General features: G+C 38.5%; 1 protein-coding gene across 1 annotated transcript in view; it reads right to left on the bottom strand.

Annotated features, from left to right (window-relative positions):
• Positions 1 to 16,170: 16,170 nt before the first annotated feature.
• The window catches only part of LOC127123863 (uncharacterized), a 109,034-nt gene continuing 101,746 nt past the window's right edge, over positions 16,171 to 23,458 (bottom strand). The window contains exons 7-8 of the mRNA XM_051054043.1: positions 16,656 to 16,672; positions 16,171 to 16,561 (exon numbers count right to left, since the gene is read on the bottom strand). Coding sequence (XP_050910000.1) covers positions 16,171 to 16,561; positions 16,656 to 16,672 — 408 coding nt within the window. The remainder of the gene's footprint in view (positions 16,562 to 16,655; positions 16,673 to 23,458) is intronic.

Genomic DNA, 23,458 nt, shown 5'->3' on the forward strand with positions numbered 1-23,458 from the left:
TTTGTTTATGTTGGGATGCTGAATATAATTGATTGATTTCAGGTACCCTTAGTTGCTCAGTTCTCTTAAGAACTTGCATTGCTTTGCTTGTATAGCATTTGCATTGAGGTATAGCACCTTCTTCTTCATGTAGTCTGGAAGACCTGGCTTGTTATTTAGCCAGGCAACTATCTGAAGTCCTCCTTAAGAGGCAATGTTTGTGATTGTTTATATTTGTCCCAAGCAGGTAAAGTCCTCATTTGAGGCAATTGGTGGATATAAGAGATATGTAGCCTATCTCCCACTATTCTGTGAGTCTTCTCCTTGCTCCCATTACATGGTTGTAGCATTGAGATCCAAACCCAAGATCTATCGAGTCTAATATGTGGAGAGAGTTCCATCTTTCTGAACTCCCACCCCTTCTGATATTCAATACTCTCTCTGACCAGAGATAAGAGTGATGAGGCACACCCCTCATACCCTTTCATCTGCTTCACCTTAGCCCCTCAATGGCGAGGTTAAGAGAAACTTTAACCCTATTACAGTTGGCTTTAATGCCTCACCCTTTTGCTTGAGCCTCATTGAATGGTTATAGTGTGTGCTACTTGAATATATGTGATTGATTACTTGATTCATTTATACATGATTACTTGATTTGCCATTGTGCATTTACTATCATTGATTTGCCATTGTGCATTTATCATCTTTGTTTGCCATTAGTGCATGATCATTTCATTTGTCCTTGTGACATTGATGTTTTCCCATTGAGGACAATTGTAAGTCCATATTGATTGGCTTTTGTTCCTATGACATGGAAGGGATAGAGTGTAAGACCACTTCATTGGTCACTCATATCCTCTTTGCTCTTTGATTGAGCTTATTGTCGTATGTGAGGATTCATTGTAAGTCCATGTAACTATGGCATTTGTTTTCCTATGATCATATGTGGAGGTTAACCTAAGTCCAGATAGATTGGCAGTTGACTTCCATGTTTTGTTTTTGTTTTGCTTTGTGAGATTGGAGTAAGACCATTTATTGGCATCCGGTATCATTGTTTTATTTTAGGAGATTGGTGTAAATCCATATATTGGTATCCGGTATCCGCCTTTGTGTGAGATTGGAGTAAGACCATTGAGTGGCATCCGGTATCACCGTGTTTTATTTTACTAACTTGCTTTGTCCCTCATTCCAAAGGACACCCTTGAGTCATCTTCTATATGATTTCAAGAGGGGAACTTCTAGGAAGTTTTACACTTCATCCACACCCTTTTGTTTCAAAACCCCTTTTTTCACTTGTTGATTTTACAAATTTGTAAATACATGTTGTGCAAACAATCTCACTCCTTTCAAATTAGAAACTTGGACCCTAAGTCCATGACTTTTCAAATTCTTTTCATAACACTTCTTTGAATCAATCTAATCATACTTTGACCATCCTTTTGTGAATAATCATAATCCATTAATCCAACTCACTCAATTGTTTTGCGGCTTTGTCCATGCTTGTTAAGTTTTCATACATTAGCCGTGGGTTTGATTTATACTAGTTGGTTGATGTTAACCTCACCTATTTGTCATTAGTTGATTGAATTGTAAGTCTTCCTCGCTTATTATAGGGTTAACCCCTCACTAGCGAGTGGAAGCTCTTCTCACATGGTGGACGTGTTGTTTCATAAGGTTGAGTTTTCTCCCGTGGATAACGTAAAACCTTAGTGCTATTGTTTTAAAATGAACTCACAAATGTTTGGAAATTTTTTAGCCGAACTACGGCGTTTTGATCCTTACCTTTGATGGAAGGTACGTAGGCAACGGGTTCATCCGTTCGAACACAAAAATAATTAATTTGTACATTCTTTTCTCATCATCTCATCCATGTTTGCACAATATGTCATAAACAAATAAACATTTTTTTATACAACAAGTGTGAAAAGGGCTCCCTAGGAGTACCTAGGACGTGATGGGTGCCTAACACCTTCCCATTACGTAATTTACCCCTTATCCAGACTCTCTGATCTTTTTATTGGTTTTCTACGTGTAAAACTTCTTAGGTTTTTGTTCGCTTTTTAACCAGTCCTTAGGATAAATAAAAGTGCGGTGGCGACTCGAATTCATTGTATACATTGCTTATGATTTAATCAATAGATCATATAGTAACGAATACACCGCTACAGAAAAGTGGCGACTCTGCTGGGGAGGAATCCTTGGTGGTATTGCCTACTTTTCACCCTTGTTGTGCTATATTATTATTTGTTATTTGACATATTTTTGTACAATTTGGGATAACTGTATTGATTGTAATGTTTGAATTTCTTGATATACAATTGCTGTTTGCTTTGGTGATCTCTGTGAGATGAGTTCTATACCCGAACTCGAGTGCACTCTAGGATAGGAGAATGGCATAGTCTTGTTGACTGGTGTGGAGTATTCCTTAGCCAGTTGACTTGCGAGTCCATTCACTTGGTGGAGGTCATGTTGGATTGATAATGTCACACAAGTCATTTGTGGTTAGGCATTATTTGTTCAATCATGTGCCTTAGAAGCCAAGGGCCTTAGTTTACCAAACCCATCTTGGCCTATTTTTAGGACGTAGTGCGGAGGTCGTTCAGATGTAAGATCTGATGCGATTGTTACGCGATACTACACTCATAAGAGTTTCTCTCGAGAATATTTGTGGAATACGAGTATTCGTTCCTCCGATAATATCCGAGAGATGGGACGATGATTATGGGAACCTCTGGTAGAACATGTCTGGCAGGTTTAAACCCTAGTACACTCCCTTTGGGTGGTTCTTAACCGAGACTCCATGCTCGTGACTCTCAGCAAACCCGTGATTCATGGTTGAGTCGTTCAGACACCGTTAATATCAATGGAACTTGGGCGTTGATAAGGTGTAAAACCTAATCCGCCAAAATGGATGATTGATATTAAGGATGTCAGAGCCGGTTCATGTACCGTTAATATCAATGGAACTTGGGTGTTGATAAGGTGAAAACCTAAAATCCGCCAAAATGGATGATTGATATTAGGGATGCGATGAGCTTTCCCACGACCTTTGTTTGGTGTGACTTGCTTGATCCTTGAGTGTGATTGTTGCATTCATGCATTCATGCATTCATCTGCATCGATATCATCAGATAAAAAGAAAATTTTCAAGGAACTCAAAGGAGTTTATTTGCAAAAAATTTCGAACATGGAAAAAACCGGAAATTTTTTTCACCTGATATATCTGATGAGATATTCTCATATACGATCAAAATGTTAACATTTCAAAGTTTGCAAATAAAACCTTCGAGTTCCTTTGAAATAAAAAACAAGCATATGCATAAACACTTCATGCATCATTTGCATAAGCAGGCGTTTTGTTCCGGTCTCCCGTCCTATGGTCTGACCCTGCGATCTTCATTTATTTTGAAGACGCGCTTCGCCGGTACTATACCAGAGCCAACTCTTCCAGATTTATGGATCATTTTGAGCAAGAGATTTGTGAACTCAGAGGAGGTATTTGCCAGACTATGTACTGTTGATGGACTTATTCCTGGTTAACCAATCCCGGGCTGGCATTGGCTACTGTTCTGGGGCATATAATGAGCAAGGTCTGTTCAAGAATGGGGGATTCATCCATGCCGATCAACCAGAGGAAGCTGCTGCTATCTTGAAAGAGGATGCAGAGGATACGAACAACTTCGTTATTCCTGGTGGTGTCTGCCACAATTGGGTCGCTGTAGATGTTCCTACGGTCATCCATAGATCAGAGTAATTGATCACTTTGTTTAAAACCCTTCTCCCATGCCAAAAGGAGAAGTGATGACATTGTTGGCTCATTTAAAACAATGATGTTTCATTCAATTAATGCATTGTTAAACATTTGTTTTTCCATTTGTTTTCACTTTTGCCTTTTTGCATGAAATCAGTGATCACAAAAAACCCTGAAAAACAAAAACAGCCTTTTCATCTGCATAAATGATTTGCTTGTTTAAATTCAAAAGCTTTTCATTATCCAAAATCATTATGCAGGGATTTCTAAACCCATTGAACATAATGATCCAACGCCATCTCCCAATCTTGGATTCTTTGTATTCGAAGCAGAGGAAGATGATGTTGAAGGGGATTCCTGATGAGATTACCCGACTTCTTGAGCACAAAAAGAAGCTCATTCAGTTGTATCATGAGAATCAGCAAACCAGTCAAACTGGGGCATTACAAATGTAATGTAAAAAAAAAATGAAAGAAGAGAGGGTGGAAAAAGATGAAAAATCAAAAATCAGCAAAATTTTTTCAAGATTTCTTCAAAAGAAAAAAGAAAAATTATACCCTCAAGTCCCAAGTTGACTGATGCTGAATGGATTCAAAGTCATTATGACCAGTTGAATCTGATTGAAGAGAAGCGAGTGACTGCCATGTGCCATGGTCAGTTATATCAACAGAGAATGAAGAAAGCATTCGATAAGAAGGTCAAGCCTCGTGTGTTCCGAGAAGGTGACCTTGTGCTCAAGAAAGTTTTGTCTGTCGTGCCCGATTCCAGGGGCAAGTGGACTCCAAACTACGAGGGTCCATATGTTGTTAAAAGAGCCTTTTTAGGCGGTGCTTTGATGCTTACAACAATGGATGGGGAGGATTTCACTCGCCCTGTGAATTCAGATGCAGTTAAGAAATACTTTACCTAAAAAAAAGTACATGCAAATGAAAAACAGAATAGCTCGCTAAGTTGAAAACCCGAAAGGGCGGCTTAGGCAAAAATGAGCGTCTCGGTGGAGAAACCGCAAGGGTAATCCAGGCAAAAGTTAGAGACTTGAAAAAAAGTATATTTGCATCCCGCTAGATTGAGTACCTCACCCTGGGGCAATCTAGGCAAAAATTAGGGATTTGGCAAGTAACTGCATCCTGATAAGACTTTCTGGTCACCAGCCGTCTTTTCGTCAGAGAATTCTCGATTCGTCGTCAACTGAAGATTTGAATACATCGAGATTCAAATTGGTAGAGAAAGGATCATTATGTTCAATGTAGCCCTCTTCCAATATATATCACTGATTTCAAATTTTGTATAGATCTATGGAGTCTTGCCATTTGCAGGCTACCATTCCATCAAATAAATTTGAGCTTTTTATCCAATTATTTGCACTCTTATTTGTTTCAATTCGACAAATGTTTTGCATATTTTAATTGATAAAATATCATTGTTTTAAACAAATCAAATTTTTTCAAAATTGTTGTTTTAAACAAAGTGAATATTCACAATGTTGAAAGGATACCTGAGGAGGTCTCAGTGCTCTCCCAAGGGTGGTATGATTCCCAACAGGTAAGACCTTTGTTCATATCCATGGTTTGGTTGTATCCCTTTCTCCAGATCTTTGTTGGGGTTGTTCCTCAAATAAAGTTGTTGGTGGGGTTGTTCCCTAGCATGATCGCAAGTAGAGTGTTGTTGAAGACTCAGTTTTCTCCAGCAGCAGTTTCTCTCCAGCATGGATGTTATTCTTGGAAGATTCAGTCAGTGGGTTGCTATCCCCGTGCTTTATCTGTCCCCTCAGCGCAGTCGCGAGTAGAGCGGTTATTGATACCCCCATCGTAGTCGCTAGCAGGTCGTTGTTACCCTCTCCAGTGCAGTTGCCAGTAGAGTTGCTGATTTTTCTCTATCAGAGTATTGGTTCTCCTCGGTAGAACAGGATTTATTTTCCTACTCAGCGGTTGATTGGGTTGATATCCCAGTATTTTCATCCATCTCCTCAGCATTGTCTGCAGAATGGTTGTTGTGGCAATATCGCCTGTTGAATCTCCTTCAGTCCCCAGTATGGTCGGTTGACGGCTCTGTCATCCAGAGATTGGATTGATTTCCTGATTACTTTTGATCCTCAGTAGGGTGGCTTATATTGCAGAATCTACTGATGTGATCCTTCAGATGCATGTTCTCCCCAAGTAGTGTGGTTTGTTGCAGAATCTACTTGTGTGATGTTTTCTCCTTCAGTGGGTTGTTCCCCAAAAGAGTAGCTGACAGTTTTCCCCAGTAGAGATGCTTATGCAGTTATATTCTGCTTGGATGATTTTGTTCTCCTGCAGTGGGTTATTCCCCGGATTAGTTTGGAGTTGCAGTGACTTTTGTGTCTCAGTTGATGCTGAGATCCCCTGCAGATATTTCAAGACTATTCGCTTGTTCCCGACAGATTCGTCTTGGTGGCATGTTTCGCCCGTTGTGACTTTCTGTGCCTTAATTGGGACTTTCGCTGATTCATTACTCAGAGATTTGGTGTATCCTGATATCTCCGATCCGCTGCTCCCCAGCAGTACCCGCAGATCTTTGCTTTATAGCGTGTTAAGATCTCCGCAGATTGGCTTTCCAGCTGGTTTTTCCCCTGGAAGTATAATACCGGGCGTTTGATTCCTGGGCTGTTGTGTTAGATATGTCTGTTTTGTCAGCATTCATCAAACATAAAACACGCATATTCATGCATATTCATGAAACATTCAGATAATCATGTTGCATTGTTTGCCATATATCTCCTGTTTGTTGTCTCCTGCTATGGGTTTCATAGATCTCTCTAAAAGATCCCCCCCAAGCGGATGTCGGGTTTTAAATCTCTCAATATAGAGTCAGCCCTTAAGCAGAAAGTGTCTACCCTTTCATGCCTTTCCCCACTGAGATACATCCTCGTGGATGACGGTTTCTTCCGTTTCCTCCCAACACATATATTGGGATGGATCTTCCTATTGAGTTATATCCTCATAGGACGTGTCTTGATTCAGTCCGTCTTTTCGGAATATTCCCGAATTGGCGTTTTGTCAACCTGTTTTGTGCTTCCCAGTGGGTTGTCCCCCAGCGGAGTTTTCGGGCCTCTACCCTGATACCGGTAGTTGTAAGTCCTATTGTTCCTCCTTTCCTCTTGGCGGAATTTGTGGTTATATACCTTTCATTCCTCAGCAAGAGTCGATGGGCCTCTACCCTGATACCGGTAGTTGTAAGTCCTAGTTCTCCTTGCCCTTTTGATGGAATTGGTAGTTGTATACCTTTTATTCCTCGGCAAGAGTTGTTGGTTTTCCGCCTAGTAGTGGGTAGTCATGAATCCCGTTTTCCTACTCTCCAGCAGAGTTTGTGGTTTGTTATAAACCCTATTTTGTTTCCCGTGCGGATTTGTGATATATTTCCATCCCCACGTAAATTTGTGGTTATTCCCGCCAGAGTATGGCTTCTACCCCGTATTCGGTAGTTGTGAGTCCCATCTTTTTTCCCCTAGCAGAGGTAACCCTTTTGTGGTTCGTTCTGACTATTGGTGAATTTTCTGTTGTTTTGGTCATCCCTAACAGAGTTGGTATCTCCCTGTGGTGATTTTTATCCCCAGTTGAGTTTGTGGTCTTCTACCCTGTATTCGGTAGTCGTACATCCCATGTTACGGTTTTGTTCTCCCCATCGGAGTTTTGTACCTTACGATACAGGTGGATAATTTCCGGTTGCTTGCAATTTTATCCCAGCTGAGTCTTTGGTTCTACCCAGTAGTCGGTAGTGTTAACCTCTTGTTTCCTCAGCCAGATTTTCGGTCTTCTACCCCGTATTCGATAGATATAAACCCTAATCTCTTTGTGGTTATCTTCATTCAATATTCGATGTTGATATTCCTCCCTTCTTCTGGGTAGTTGCTCTTGAGTAAGCACTTGTATCCCCAGTAGTCTTCTGGATCATTGCCGTATGCTTGCAATGTTATTCCTTCTGAAGTCGCCAGTGGGTCTTTTCACCGTTTGCTAGTGATTTGTTCCCCGGATTATTGATTGATTCTCAATACATCCCCAGCCAGTCCCTGCGGATAATTGCCGGATGCTTGCAATTTATCCCCAGCGGATCGTCTTTCATTTACCCGTTTGCTTGGTGATGATTGTTGCTTTTTGATTGGTCATCTTTATATACCTAGTTTTGGTATCCCGATGCCTTTCTTTTCGGTCGATTTATCCTTTATTAACCCAGTAACCGGTTGTGGATAATCTTCCATGCGAGTATATTATTCACGTTTTGACGGTAATGAATAATATATCTCATGCACTCTTCAGTTGAAGCTTTTGTGTTTCCCTGATCGAGTAAGATTCGTTATTTCCCTTTGCGGAGTCGAATATTTCTTCATTGTTGGATAATTGTCGGATGCTTGCAATTTATCTCTTTGAGTTGTCTTTCGTTTACCCGGATGCTTGGTATCGATTGTCTCTCTTTTTGGTTAGTCACCTATTATATACCCCGGTATCTCTGGTGTCTTTTCCTTTCGAGTATATTATTCACGGTCTGCCGGTAATGAATAATATTTCTCATGCGCTCTTTAGTTGGAATCCTTTGTTGATTTTCCCCAACTGAGCAAGATTCGTATTCTTTGTAGGATCGAATATCCATCCTTTAACCAGTTTGTGTTTTGGATGATGTGTGTTTTGGCATATATACCAATCCACGTTTTCGGTAGATCACCTATTATATGCTTCGGTATCTCTGGTGTTTCTTACCATGCGAGTTTATTATCTACGTTCTGACGGTAATAGATAATATGTCTCATGCGAGTATCCTTATCCACGGTCTGCCGGTAATGGATATTATATCTCATGCACTCTTTGGGTTTGTGTCCCCAGTTGAGTAAGATTCGTCTTCCCGTAGTGGATTCGAATGTCCATCCTGTAAGTTCGATTTGCTTTTTCAAGCCCTCCTTTTGGATGATGAGTGTTTTGGCATATATACCAATTCACATTTCGGTCGGTCACCTATTATATACTTCGGTATCCCTGGTGTTCCTTCCTTTCTGCTCCCTATTATGACCTTGGTCCCCTGTGGAGTCAGATTCCCTGAGTTGATGTACCTTTTTCAGGTCTTTCTCAGATGTTTGGTCGATTGATATCTCTCACCCTTATACCGGTCTTAGATGTTCATTCTTCCCGATTTGTTACCCTTATACCGGTAACATCTCATCCTTCGGTTTCCCCTGGAAAGTCTTTTCTAGATTTCCCCAGCGGAGTTGTGTTTCTATCTTGTGTCGCTGTATTGGTGTTCTTCCCAGTACATGCATTTTGCGAGTCAGCTTGAGTCTTTCCAATGGGAGGGTTTTCCTTTGGAATTGCTTCTTTCCCCGGCTTGAGTCCTTTACTTCCCCAGTGAGGTCTCCAGTCCGATTCCTGCTATCCTAATCAGAGTCGTGTCTCGCGCACGTCGTTTCAGTTTTGTTTTCCCTAACTTGAAGTCGTGTCCTGCTCACGCATTCTTTTTCTTTATTATCCCCATAAGAGTCCTGTTAGAGTCTCTGTTCCTGGTGAGTGTATTACTCCGATGGATCGTCTTTTCTTCTGTGTGAATTATATTCCCCACAGAATTTGCTTTTGCATGCATACATCTGCATCATGAGGTCTCTTAGGGACCAAAATTTGTCTCATTACTATTATTTAAGCCCATTCTACCGCGTCGAGATGAAGATTTCTAAACTTCACTTCTCCGGCTAGAATGACCTTAAATAGGGGCATCTGTAAGACCCCAATTTTGGCCCTAAGATCCCTCATGGTCCATAACATCTCATATCATGGCCTTAAGGATCATTGCATACCCTAACTTCCCTCCTAGTGGTTGGGATATCTTGTGAGTGTGGTTCTTGATCACCAGGCATGTATTGCATTGTATGTCTTTGCTTTTCATATGTTTACTAACCAAATGTACAAAAATATTGTCATCTAACCTTGTTTCTTGCAGCTGAAGCAATCATCAGTCAAAACAGTCAAAGGCAAGTCATTGAGCAATAGAGGGTGGCCATTCTTGAAGAATTTGGGCACCATGATCATACATAAAGAGTTCATATAACTTGTGATGTCATTTGGAATCAAGATCTCATGTGAAAGAGGCTTGGAATTCATCAGAACATGGCTCAGTCCACCAAAACCCTAGAAAAGTCAACTGTGGTCAACTGTGCATTTAATCAGGGATTGGAAGGTGTGAGATGGTTAGAAAGACCTCATTCATGTCCATATGAGCCTCATTTGGAATTTCAAAGATCAAGGTTGAAGGATTTGAAGTCAGACAAAAAGTTTCCCAGAATGGAAATGACCTGTAATTCTCACCTGCCCAAAATGGAAAGTTTTTCTCCCCAAAATTACTTCATCATACAAGCTTCAAATGAAATTTTGTCCAACATGAAAGTTGAAGATCTTGTTCTCACAATTCCAAAAAGTCCAAGAACTTGAAATTCCCATGTGTGGTTAGCAAGATATGGTCCAATCATTTTCAGAAAATGCCTAAATTCAAAGTGGCATAACTTGCATATGGAATGTCCAAATTGGATGGTTCTTCTTTGAGCAAACCACATTTGATATGTACTTTCATAATCCATCACCACATTTTGCCAAAAACCTTCACATAAAAAGGTCATTTTTTAAGTGAACCAATTAAAAACCAAGGGCAAAATGGTCCAACTCAAAGTACATGGAATTTTGACATGGGACCAATTCCAATAGCTTCCAAATGAAAATTATGACTTGTTCAAATTGGAAAATCACTGTTACATTGCATGGAACTCTCCAAGGGCAAAAATGCCAAATTGCTTACAAGTGCACATTTTGCTAATTATCAAAAATGGACTAATCATGATTAGAGTGGGATTAGGCAATCATATATAAGCTTAATTATAACAGAAACTCAAGAGGAGAATCACAATTTTCAGATCTAAGATCAAAAATCTCCAAATTCTCTCACTTTTTCTCCATTTTTCACATAAGGATTTTTTCACCATTTCATCAAAATTCACCATTGTTCTTGCAAGTTTTTGTTTGATTCTTCATGTGCAGGTAATCTTTGAGTTCTGTTTTCAAGAATTGAAGAAAAAATCAAGCAAAACACCACTGTTGAAAGCTTCACTCATCAATGGCAATTCACGAATTCTCCACCTCCAAGACTTATTGAGCTGCGAAATCATCATCATTCATCTCCATAATCAATCTACTACATCTGTTTTCGAGAATTGGATCAAAATACACAAAGATTTCACACTGTCACTCCAAGAAGGTGAAATTTCGAACTCGTTAATTCACGCAATTGTTATATGCATCTTGTAGTGCGTTGAATGTAGAGTATAATGATGCTTGAACCATGCGATTTCATCGAGTAATCATCAAGATATCTTGATTTTAAGTTTGTACGTCAAAGCTTCTTTTGATCGAATCTTTTTGTGCGTTAACTTCTGGATGATTTCGTTAGCATATTCATGATCTACGTCGAACACCGGTTCCAACGGTATATGGCTCGTGTATTTTCGTGCAAAAAAGTTCGTAACCGTAGCCGGGAATGATGAACATGAACGCGTGAGGAAGAACAACGAAAATCTGGAAATATTTAGCGTCCAATCCGTTTTTTCGCATGGCAACTTTCAAATCTTGTTTACCGCCTGTGTGGACCAATCGCGAGTCGCCACATCATTTATTTAAGCCATGCGTTTTGGACCGGCTGGCACGTATTTACGAAACTGCCATTACAGACATAATTAATTCATCAATTCCATTAAATAAATATTTCAATCACTAACAAATCTTTGAAAAATCATATTAAATCCAATTTAAGTCCAAATTAGGTGGGACTTTTTTTGTTAGATCCCAATTTTTATCTACTTTTTTTTAGGCATAGTAGTGTAAGTTGTACCTGGTAGAATTTTTAAACGGCTTATTGATTTTTGACATGTGTACTATATTCATATGTTTTACCATTTTAATCACCAAATAATCATGCTAGCTCCAAATTAATTGAAAATTAATATGATGATTCTTGACTCATGCCTGAAGATTTTGGTGTATCATTTGTGATTTTTGGACCTCTAGATTGATAGATATGATTAATTCTTTTTGAGTGTGACAATATGTGTCACACTATGCTATGCTGAGTTCATGAATTATTTTTCCATGCTTCCCCTAGGCCTATGGCCCTGATTTTTTGCATGAGATACAATGTATATGTTAGGTTTCACCCTGAATTTTTGTGGATTTAATTGATCCATTTTCTAATCGATTTGGATTTTTGATTGCTGATTAGCAATTTTGGTTTGTTTTAGGAGTGACAAATGTACATGTGTTGTTAAATGCCCATCCCTTATCCTATGAAAGTGAAAATTGGTGGAGAGCTTCCTAATATGTATAGCTTTAATTTGGCTTTGGTCCCACTCATTTCTAATTTGATCTCACTGTTTTACAATTGATTGAAGTTGGTACTCATTTGGTGACTTGATTTGATTGTGTTTTTGCATGCCTTAACATGTTGATTTAATTCCCATAGTTCCTTTTATCCAAATGGCATGAAAATTGATATGTAGCTCATTGAATGTCTTCTGTTTAGGATATAATTTTTGTGGGATTTATTGAGCTGTTTTGATATTTTTTTGATTGAAATCATTCTGGTTGTTCATATGTGGTTCAACTTTGCTCACTTTGTCTTAATTTGTGCATGAAATGAAATTAGTGCATAGTTTGGATGTGAGACCAATTGGGATCTCTTCTTATTTGAATCATCTTGGTTTTGATCTTGATTCACTTGCTGTTTTAAGTTTTTTTCTTCTTTTGGACCCTAGGCTTGTCCTAGGGGTCTTGTTACTTATGTTTGAGCTTGACTTTGACTTTTCAGGTTAAAAAGCTAATGCCTTAAGGAGGTTGATTCATATTTGAGTTGAATTCATTTGAATAACTCTTTGTTTTGTAGGATGCTTAGCTCATTTGAGCTTTGAGCCTTGTGCTTTGCACATGTTTGATTGTGATTGACTATTGGTTTATTACCTTGTCTGTTTTGTTTATGTTGGGATGCTGATTATAATTGATTGATTTCAGGTACCCTTAGTTGCTCAGTTCTCTTAAGAACTTGCATTGCTTTGCTTGTATAGCATTTGCATTGAGGTATAGCACCTTCTTCTTCATGTAGTCTGGAAGACCTGGCTTGTTATTTAGCCAGGCAACTGTCTGAAGTCCTCCTTAAGAGGCAATGTTTGTGATTGTTTATATTTGTCCCAAGCAGGTAAAGTCCTCATTTGAGGCAATTGGTGGATATAAGAGATATGTAGCCTATCTCCCACTATTCTGTGAGTCTTCTCCTTGCTCCCATTACATGGTTGTAGCATTGAGATCCAAACCCAAGATCTATCGAGTCTAATATGTGGAGAGAGTTCCATCTTTCTAAACTCCCACCCCTTCTGATATTCAATACTCTCTCTGACCAGAGATAAGAGTGATGAGGCACACCCCTCATACCCTTTCATCTGCTTCACCTTAGCCCCTCAATGGCGAGGTTAAGAGAAACTTTAACCCTATTACAGTTGGCTTTAATGCCTCACCCTTTTGCTTGAGCCTCATTGAATGGTTATAGTGTGTGCTACTTGAATTTATGTGATTGATTACTTGATTCATTTATACATGATTACTTGATTTGCCATTGTGCATTTACTATCATTGATTTGCCATTGTGCATTTATCATCTTTGTTTGCCATTAGTGCATGATCATTTCATTTGTTCTTGTGACATTGATGTTTTCCCATTGAGGACAATTGTAAGTCCATATTGATTGGCTTTTGTTCCTATGACATGGAAGGGATAGAGTGTAAGACCACTTCATTGGTCACTCATATCCTCTTTGCTCTTTGATTGAGCTTATTGTCGTATGTGAGGATTCATTGTAAGTCCATGTAACTATGGCATTTGTTTTCCTATGATCATATGTGGAGGTTAACCTAAGTCCAGATAGATTGGCAGTTGACTTCCATGTTTTGTTTTTGTTTTGCTTTGTGAGATTGGAGTAAGACCATTTATTGGCATCCGGTATCATTGTTTTATTTTAGGAGATTGGTGTAAATCCATATATTGGTATCCGGTATCCGCCTTTGTGTGAGATTGGAGTAGGACCATTGAGTGGCATCCGGTATCACCGTGTTTTATTTTACTAACTTGCTTTGTCCCTCATTCCAAAGGACACCCTTGAGTCATCTTCTATATGATTTCAAGAGGGGAACTTCTAGGAAGTTTTACACTTCATCCACACCCTTTTGTTTCAAAACCCCTTTTTTCACTTGTTGATTTTACAAATTTGTAAATACATGTTGTGCAAACAATCTCACTCCTTTCAAATTAGAAACTTGGACCCTAAGTCCATGACTTTTCAAATTCTTTTCATAACACTTCTTTGAATCAATCTAATCATACTTTGACCATCCTTTTGTGAATAATCATAATCCATTAATCCAACTCACTCAATTGTTTTGCGGCTTTGTCCATGCTTGTTAAGTTTTCATACATTAGCCGTGGATTTGATTTATCCTAGTTGGTTGATGTTAACCTCACCTATTTGTCCTTAGTTGATTGAATTGTAAGTCTTCCTCGCTTATTATAGGGTTAACCCCTCACTAGCGAGTGGAAGCTCTTCTCACATGGTGGACGTGTTGTTTCATAAGGTTGAGTTTTCTCCCGTGGATAACGTAAAACCTTAGTGCTATTGTTTTAAAATGAACTCACAAATGTTTGGAAATTTTTTAGCCGAACTACGGCGTTTTGATCCTTACCTTTGATGGAAGGTACGTAGGCAACGGGTTCATCCGTTCGAACACAAAAATAATTAATTTGTACATTCTTTTCTCATCATCTCATCCATGTTTGCACAATATGTCATAAACAAATAAACATTTTTTTATACAACAAGTGTGAAAAGGGCTCCCTAGGAGTACCTAGGACGTGATGGGTGCCTAACACCTTCCCATTACGTAATTTACCTCTTATCCAGACTCTCTGATCTTTTTATTGGTTTTCTACGTGTAAAACTTCTTAGGTTTTTGTTCGCTTTTTAACCAGTCCTTAGGATAAATAAAAGTGCGGTGGCGACTCGAATTCATTGTATACATTGCTTATGATTTAATCAATAGATCATATAGTAACGAATACACCGCTACAAGAAGGTTTTGAGATGTCTTAATAGGGAATGGAAACCCAAGGTCACCACTATCAAAGAGGCGAATGATATTAAGGTACTTGATCTCACTATTTTGTTTGGAAAATTGGAAGAACATGAGAAAGAACTCACTTGCTTGGAAAAACACGAAAAGAGCATGAGAAGATGGTAAAGAAGGAGAAAGGAAAAGACAAGGTGGAAGAGAAAAAGTCTATTTCTCTAACGACTTCTAGCTTAAAGTCCTCACATAATGAGCAAGTTGATTATGAAACAAAAGATGACAAGTATTCCGATGAAGAAGATATGAGTTTGTTCATCAAAAAGTTTAATAGATACACGTGGAAGCATGAAGATAAGTACTCGGGAAAGAACCAAAGTAAATTTAAAAGAGTATCTAACTCCTCAAAGGAAGGTTAGAATAAGAAGGGTAATCCTAGAAGTTCATGCTATAATTGTGGTAAAGCGGGTCATTATAGGCCGGAGTGTCCTATGAAGAAGAAAGATAATGAGAAAGGCCATCACAAGAAATCTAGAAAGCCTGGAAGAGCATATGTTGCTTGGGAGAGTGAGAGCGATTCATCAAGTGATGAAAGCTTAACTTCAAGTCTAGAATTGGTCCGGATTTGCCTCATGGAAAAAAAAAAGAAAAAGGTTGTAAGTCACTCTAAGCTTGAATCCACTCATGACTTATCTTATTCTCAATTACAAAAATCTTTTGAAAATCTACAAAGACAAGCCAAAGATGGTTTCAGAAGATTAGCTTCAAACAAAAGAATCTTTTCCCACTTAGAAGCTAATTTTTTGGAAAATTAAAAGAATATAGAAGCTCCAAGGCGATCTATACTAGATATTCTAAAAGATAAGGGTGAGGGTGACAAACCTTCATGGTTTTGTTGTGAAACTTGTCGCATTTGGCAAAAAGAGTCAAGAACTCTTAAAGCCAAGTTGGATAAGGCTTTGCAATCTAAGGAGTATTTGTTAATAGTTCATAAGAAGTATTCGACACTTATTTGCTAGGTACCTTATTAAGAATGTAGACTGTAGTCTTCAAAGCATCACCCTAAAGAAAACCAGGCAATGGCAAATGACTCATCATGCACCTCACCATGTCCATAAGTGTACGATTAGGTCTCTCTGTAACTCTGTTCTATTGAGGAGTACCTGACATAGTGTATTGAGCCTCAATACCATATTCATCTAGAAATCTAGTAGACGGTCTTGGATTTCTTCTAGTCTTGTCATATCTACCATAATATTATCCCCCTCTATCAGACCTCACACATCTAACCTTCTTTCATGTTTTCAATTCAATGGCAGCTTTAAAATATTTGAAGGTATCTAAGGAACTAGACTTGTCTTGGAGAAGTTCTATCCAACCAAATCTAGAGAAGTCCTCTATGAAATTGATAAAGTACCTATATCCACCCATAACATTAGGTGTAATAGGTTCACACATGTATGCGTGAATCAATTGCAACATATATTCACATTTATTCGCTTTTGTATTTCTGCTTTTGGCATTGAACTTTCCTTTGAGAGAATCAACGCAAGTTTCAAAATCAGAGAAGTCAAGATTATGCAGAATACCATCCTTAATTAGTATTTCTATACGAGGCCAAGAAATATGCCCTAAACATCTAGGCCATAACATCAAAGAACTCTCATCCTTCCTATTGAACTTAGTCCTAACAACATAATTAACATACATCTCTTTCACATTTAACATATACAAACCATCACGCAAATTCCATAACAACCAACATCAAAGTTAAAACAAACATCAAGTTTTCCATTACCTAAAACAAAAGTGTAGCCACATTTATCCAAAGATGAAATAGAAATCAAATTCCTTCTCATTGAAGGTACATAAACTGAAGGAGATTTGCCATCCAAGGCGCAGCGGAATTTAAAAATTTCTTCATTTAGTGATCCTTACGAATGGGCATGATCAGTGATAGAATCGTTACCTCTTGTGGCGATTCAAACCTTTGGTGTAGATCTCTTGTAACGATCAAAACCTTGGATACAAATCCACGGAGCGACCACGAACGTTGAACGATGACAACGTCTCTACTCAGTCCACACGAACGGGTTCCTTCAATCTCAGTGCTAGCTGGTACGAATGAAGGCTTGGAGTGGGAGAGAGAGGGAAATGAAATTCCAAGTCTTCACTTGAGTTGAGTCTGAGTGGAGTGATAATGCTTCTACCCAAGGGGTTCTATTTATAGAACCACTTGTGTGGGCTTCAAGCTAAAAAGCCCACTTAAGTGTATTTTGGCCCATATCTCATAATATGCCAAAATCACTTAAGTATTTGGTACCTTACCATATTTCGTATTCCACTTAAGTGCACCGTACTTTAAGATGTTCCTTAGTTACTCTTAAGGGCACCGTACATTACGGTATTCCTTAATTACTCTATCTCTCATCAATCCGTCCTTTGTGTGTGACCCTGTAGGTTTTCGCGACGTTGGCAATTATATTAAATCACGCATTTAACATAATAAACAGTGAGTGGTATCTAGCAACACATCACTGCTACCCAAGTCACGAAAATGTGATGTGATCTGACAAAACCTCTTGTGATAATAATTATGTGTATAATTACCCCTTTGCCCTTATGTCTATATTGAACACAAGGTATAGACCGTGTCATCCTTGTCCAGTTCAATATTGGGCCCATAGACATTTATCCTGTTACGCAGGATGGGCAAATTCCATCTAGGTCACTCATGTCCCTCAGCATGCTTCGTGGAGTACCCATCAACTGTCTTTATGGTTATCTAGTTACGGACAACGTTGGATCAGCAATAAAGCACTCGACTCTACATATAGGATCCATAGTGGTTTCAGGTCGAAGAGTGGTATACACTATTATCACCATGAGAATAACTTATGACACTTTGCATAACTTTCTATATAGTATTCTCATAGCGGGTCAATCCGGTATAAATATTACTCTTAATATTCATACCTATGTTTAAGACTTGATAACTCTTTATCCCTGATCCATGAGATGTGATCATCAGTCTACAAACATAATAGTCTTAATGCTTTAATGTTATCCCACTTCACACTAAAGCTCGACTACGGATACTTTAAGAATAGTGTCCTTATGTTTAATGTGTTCTCATGATTAAGTCACACTTAATACATTAAACGGACTATCTATTCCAGGGACTTTATTAATCAACCATAATAAAGAAAAATACTTTTATTAATAAATAATTCGATACAAGTACCAAAAGTATTAGCCTCTAGGGCTCACACCAACAATCTCCCACTAGCACTATAGCCAATCAGGCATACCCCTTATGCCCATAGATCTAGTATGGCCATCATGCTTCTGCTGCGCAAGAGGCTTTGTTAGTGGGTCAACAATATTGTCAAGTGTTGGTACTCTACATATTTTCACATCTCCTCTATCTATTATCTCTCGAATGAGGTGATAACGCCTGAGTATGTGTTTGGATCGTTGGTGAGATCTAGGTTCCTTAGCTTGTGCGATAGCACCATTGTTATCACAATAGAGACCAATGGGATCCATAATGCTAGGGACTATGCCAAGTTCACTAATGAACTTTTTGATCCAAACAGCTTCCTTTGTTGCACTTGAGGCAGCAATATACTCAGCCTCGGTTGTAGAATCAACAACTGTATCTTGCTTTGAACTTTTCCAGCTCACAGCACCACCGTTCAAGCAAAACACATAACCAGATTGTGATCTAAAGTCATCCTTATCTGTCTGGAAGCTAGCATCGGTGTAACCAATTACAGCCAACTCTTACTGACCTCCATATATCAAGAATGATTCCTTAGTCCTTCTCAAGTACTTAAGGATATTCTTAACAACTACGCAATGGGCATTACCAGGATCAGATTGGTACCTACTCGTTGCACTTAAAGCATACGAGACATTTGGTCGAGTACATAACATGGCATACATGATAGATCCTATTGCAGATGCATATGGAATCTTATTCACGCGTTCCCTTTCTTCCTTAGTTGAAGAGGATTGTGTTTTTGATAGACACAGGCCATGTTGCATAGGTATGAATCCTTTCTTGGAATCATGCATATTAAAGCGTCTCAGCATTTTGCCTATGTATGTACTCTGACTTAGGCCAAGCAGTTTTTGTGATCTATCTCTATAGATTCTGATTCCTAATATATAGGCTGCTTCACCTAGGTCCTTCATAGAAAAGCATTTCCCCAACCAAGACTTGTTGCAGATTAGGGACATTGTTTCCAATGAGTAATATGTCATCTACATATAATACCAGGAAAATGATCATGCTCCCACTAACCTTCTTGTAGACACAAGGCTCATCTTCGTTCTTGATGAATCCATATTGTTTTATTGTTTCATCAAAACGAAGATTCCAGCTTCTGGAAGCTTGCTTCAATCCATAGATTGATCTTTGTAGCTTACATATCTTTTGGGCTTCTTCTGGTATGTTAAATCCTTCAGGCTGTGTCATGTACACATCCTCAAGAAGATTTCCATTAAGGAAAGCAGTTTTGACATCCATCTGCCATATTTCATAATCATGATATGCAGCGACAACAAGTAAAATCCGAACAGATTTAAGCATTGCAACTGGTGAAAAGATTTCATCATAGTCAACCCCATGAATTTGTTTATATCCTTTTGCAACCAGTCTTGCCTTATAGGTATGTACCTTACCATCCATGTCAGTCTTCTTTTTGAAGACCCACTTGCATCCTATAGGGTTAACCCCTACAGGAGGCTCTACCAAGGTCCAAACTTGGTTTGTGTACATGGAATCCATTTCAGATTTCATGGCTTCTAGCCACTTCTCAGACTCGGGACCAGTTATGGCCTCTTGGTAGGTCACAGGCTCATCTTGATCCATGATTAATACATCACCTTGATCTGTTATGAGATATCCATATCTCTCAGGTAGGTGACGTATCTTGCCTGACCTACACTGGTCTTGTTCTACTTGAGCAGGTTGCTCTTCCACAACCACTTGTGTTTCCTGATCTAATTCCTCCATAGGTGTATCGATGCTTTGTGATTCTTGAATTTCTTCAAGCTCTACTTTCCTCCCACTGGTTCCTTTGGAAACAAAATCCTTTTCTAGGAAAACTCCAGTTCGAGCGACAAACACTTTGCCCTCAGAAGGATTGTAGAAGTAATACCCTCTTGTTTCTTTAAGATACCCCACAAATAAGCATTTGTCAGATTTGGGCTCAAGCTTAGTTGAAATTTGTCGTTTCACATAAACTTCGTAACCCAAAATCTTCATGTAAGACATATGTGGTTTCTCACCACTCCATATCTCATATGGTGTCTTCTCAACCTTTTGGATGGAACACGGTTAAGTGTGTAAGCTGTTGTCAATAACGCATGTCCCCAAAAGGAGTTTGGGAGATCGGCGTGACTCATCATGGATCGGACCATGTCTAACAGGGTTCAATTTCTTCTCTCAGATACACCTATTCCATTGGGGCGTTCCAGGAGGAGTAAGTTGGGATAGGATCCCACACTCTTTCAGATGGTCATCAAACTCTAGGCTTAAATACTCACCACCTCGATTTGATCAAAGAGTTTTAATATTCTTACCTAGTTGGTTTTGTACTTCATTCTTGAATTCCTTGAACTTTTCAAAGGACTCTGATTTGTGTTTCATTAAATACACATAACCATATCTACTGAAATCATCAGTAAATGTGATGAAGTATTGAAAACCTCCTCTGGCTGGTATGTTCAGTGGTCCACATACATCAGTATGTATGAGGGCCAAAAGATCATTAGCTCTTTCACCTTTTCATGTGAATGGAGACTTTGTCATCTTTCCAATTAAACAAGATCTGCATGTGTCATATGATTCATAATCAAAAGAGTCCAAGAGTCCATCTTTATGGAGTTTGGAAACGCGTTTCTCATTTATGTGGCCTAATCGACAATGCCAGAGGTAAGTTGGATTTAACTCATTAGGTTTAATCCTTTTTGTATTAATGTTATAAATAGGTATTTCAAGATCAAGGACATATAGTCCATTGTTCATTTGTGCAGTAGCATAGAATATATCATTCAAATAAATTGAGCAACATTTGCTCTTTATTATAAATGAAAAACCAAACTTGTCCAAACAAGAAACGAAAATAATATTCCTGCTAATTGTTGGTACATAATAACATTTCTCTAACTGAATTATTAAACCACTAGGTAAAGGCAATTCATAAGTTCCTACAGCTAAGGCAACAACCTTTGCTCCATTGCCAACTCGTAGGTCGACTTCACCTTTTTCCAAATATCTACTCCTTTTTAGTCCATGCACATTTGTACAAATGTGAGAACCGCATCCAGTATCTAATACCCATGATGCAGAAGTAGATAAATTAATTTCAATAACAAAAATACCTGAAGTTGGAGTCTCTACTCCATTCTTCCTATCTTCCAGGTACTTTGGGCAGTTCCTCTTCCAGTGCGCGGTCTTACCGCAATGGAAGCAGGTGCCTTCTTTTTCTATGCTTCCACTAGGCTTCAAAGCAGCAATAGTGGGTTTGGGTTTGGCAACTTCCTTGCCTTTCCCTTTATCATGTTTGAGGACAATCCTCAGGTTTCGGTACCAATCAAGAAAATTTGTCCCAGACAATTTTTTTCTTTCTTGTCAAGGATTGATCGCAAGATGTTGTTAGAGGTGTTTGTTTTCATGGTAATCTACACAAGGATTAATGAAAATATAAGTATCATTGACATATTTAATTAGGCCTTTAATTAAATATGCTCCCACTATTTTACTCAAAACAAATGACCCTCATCATTTGATTCGGAAAATCCCGTTGGAAGATTTTCTAGTGGGTCGAGATCCATATTTCACTTCGTTCTAAGTCCGCATAGGCGGATTACACAAAACTAGGTTATTTAGGTAGGAACTCCTTCCAATTGTATCTCATACAACTCTCAAAAATCTCAGTTGGGTGAATAACTCCTTATTCCAATCCATCATATGGATCATTCCCAACTCTTGCTTCTAAACATATATATAATCTTATTATAATTTGTTTAGTTAAGTTTGACCCATTGTTTTAACAGTTGGATATTACAATTATCCCATCGCACCTTACTAATATAGAACATGCACCTCGCGTAGGCGAAACCTACATTATTCGATACTAGTCTTGATGAGTGTCAAAACTTGGAAAGCATAAACTTAATATTTAATTTGAGGGAATTGCAATTTTTCTGATCTCACCGGCTTGTTTATCATATAAACCGTCTCTCACATGCATCAACATACATTCACATGCATCAACATACATACATACATAATGAAACAGTTATGGCCCCTAGCGCAATTGTTCTCCCAAGCCAATGAGAGAACCTAAGCTAACCTAATAACGATCTAAGCTTCTCCAAGCAAGATCTTCAAGGTTGTCTGTAAGACCCCAATTTTTGCCCTAAGATCCCTCATGGCATCATATCATATCATATCATTGCCTCAAGGATCATTGTGCACCTTTGCTTGCCTCCTAGTGGGTGGGTATCTTGTGAGTGTGGTTCTTGATCACCAAGCATGTATTGCATTTGTATATCATTTCTTTTCATTTGTTTACTAACCAAAAGTACAAAAATATTGTCATCTAACCTTGGTACTTGCAGCTGAAGCAATCAACAGTCAAACAGTCAAGCAAGTCATTGAGCAATAGATGGTGGCCATTCTTGAAGAATTTGGGCACCATGATCATTCATAAGAGATTCATATGAGTTATGGTATCATTTGGTATCAAGATCTCAAGAGAAAGAGGCTTGAAGTTCATCAGAACATGGCTCAGTCAACCAGAACCCTAGCAAAGTCAACTGTGGTCAACTGTGCATTTAATCAGGAATTTGATGGTATGAGATGGTTGGAAAGGTCTCATTCATGTCCATACAAGCCTCATATAACATTTCAAACATCATCATTGAGGAATTGGGGGTTAGACAAGAAGTTTCCCAAAATAGTAATGACCTGTAATTTTCAGCTGCCAAAAATGGAAAGTTCTTCTCCTCAAAGTTACATGTCCAAGCAAGCTTCAAATCAAAATTTGTCCAACATGAAAGTTGAAGATCTTGCTCTTGCCTTTCCAAAAAGTCCAAGAACACTCATTTCTCATTTATGGTTGGCAAGTTATGCTCAAATCATTTTCAAGAATTTTGGAATTTCAAGGAGGCATAACTTTCAAACCATTTGGCCAATTTGGGTGATTCTTTTTTGAGCAAATCCCATTTGACATGAACTATCATAATGCACCATCACATTTCATCAAAAATTATCACATAAAAAGGTCATTTTTCAAGTGAACCAATTAAATTTTGGTGGGAAAAATAGTGATTTTCAAAAGTACATGGAATTTTCATGCCAAGCCAATTCAAATTGCTTCTAAACATGATTTATGACTTGCTTAAACTGATTGTGCACTGTTCCATGGGTTCAAATTGAGAAAGGGCAATTTTGCCAAATTATATAATAAGCTTCACCCACTAATCCATTCCAATTGAGCTAATCATGATTAAGAAGGTGGATTAACAGGACTATAAGAGCTTAATCATAACTGAATTCCAGATCCAC

The sequence above is a fragment of the Lathyrus oleraceus genome, chromosome 2 (genome assembly GCF_024323335.1).
Source record: "Lathyrus oleraceus cultivar Zhongwan6 chromosome 2, CAAS_Psat_ZW6_1.0, whole genome shotgun sequence".
NCBI classification, from domain to species: Eukaryota; Viridiplantae; Streptophyta; class Magnoliopsida; order Fabales; family Fabaceae; genus Lathyrus; species Lathyrus oleraceus.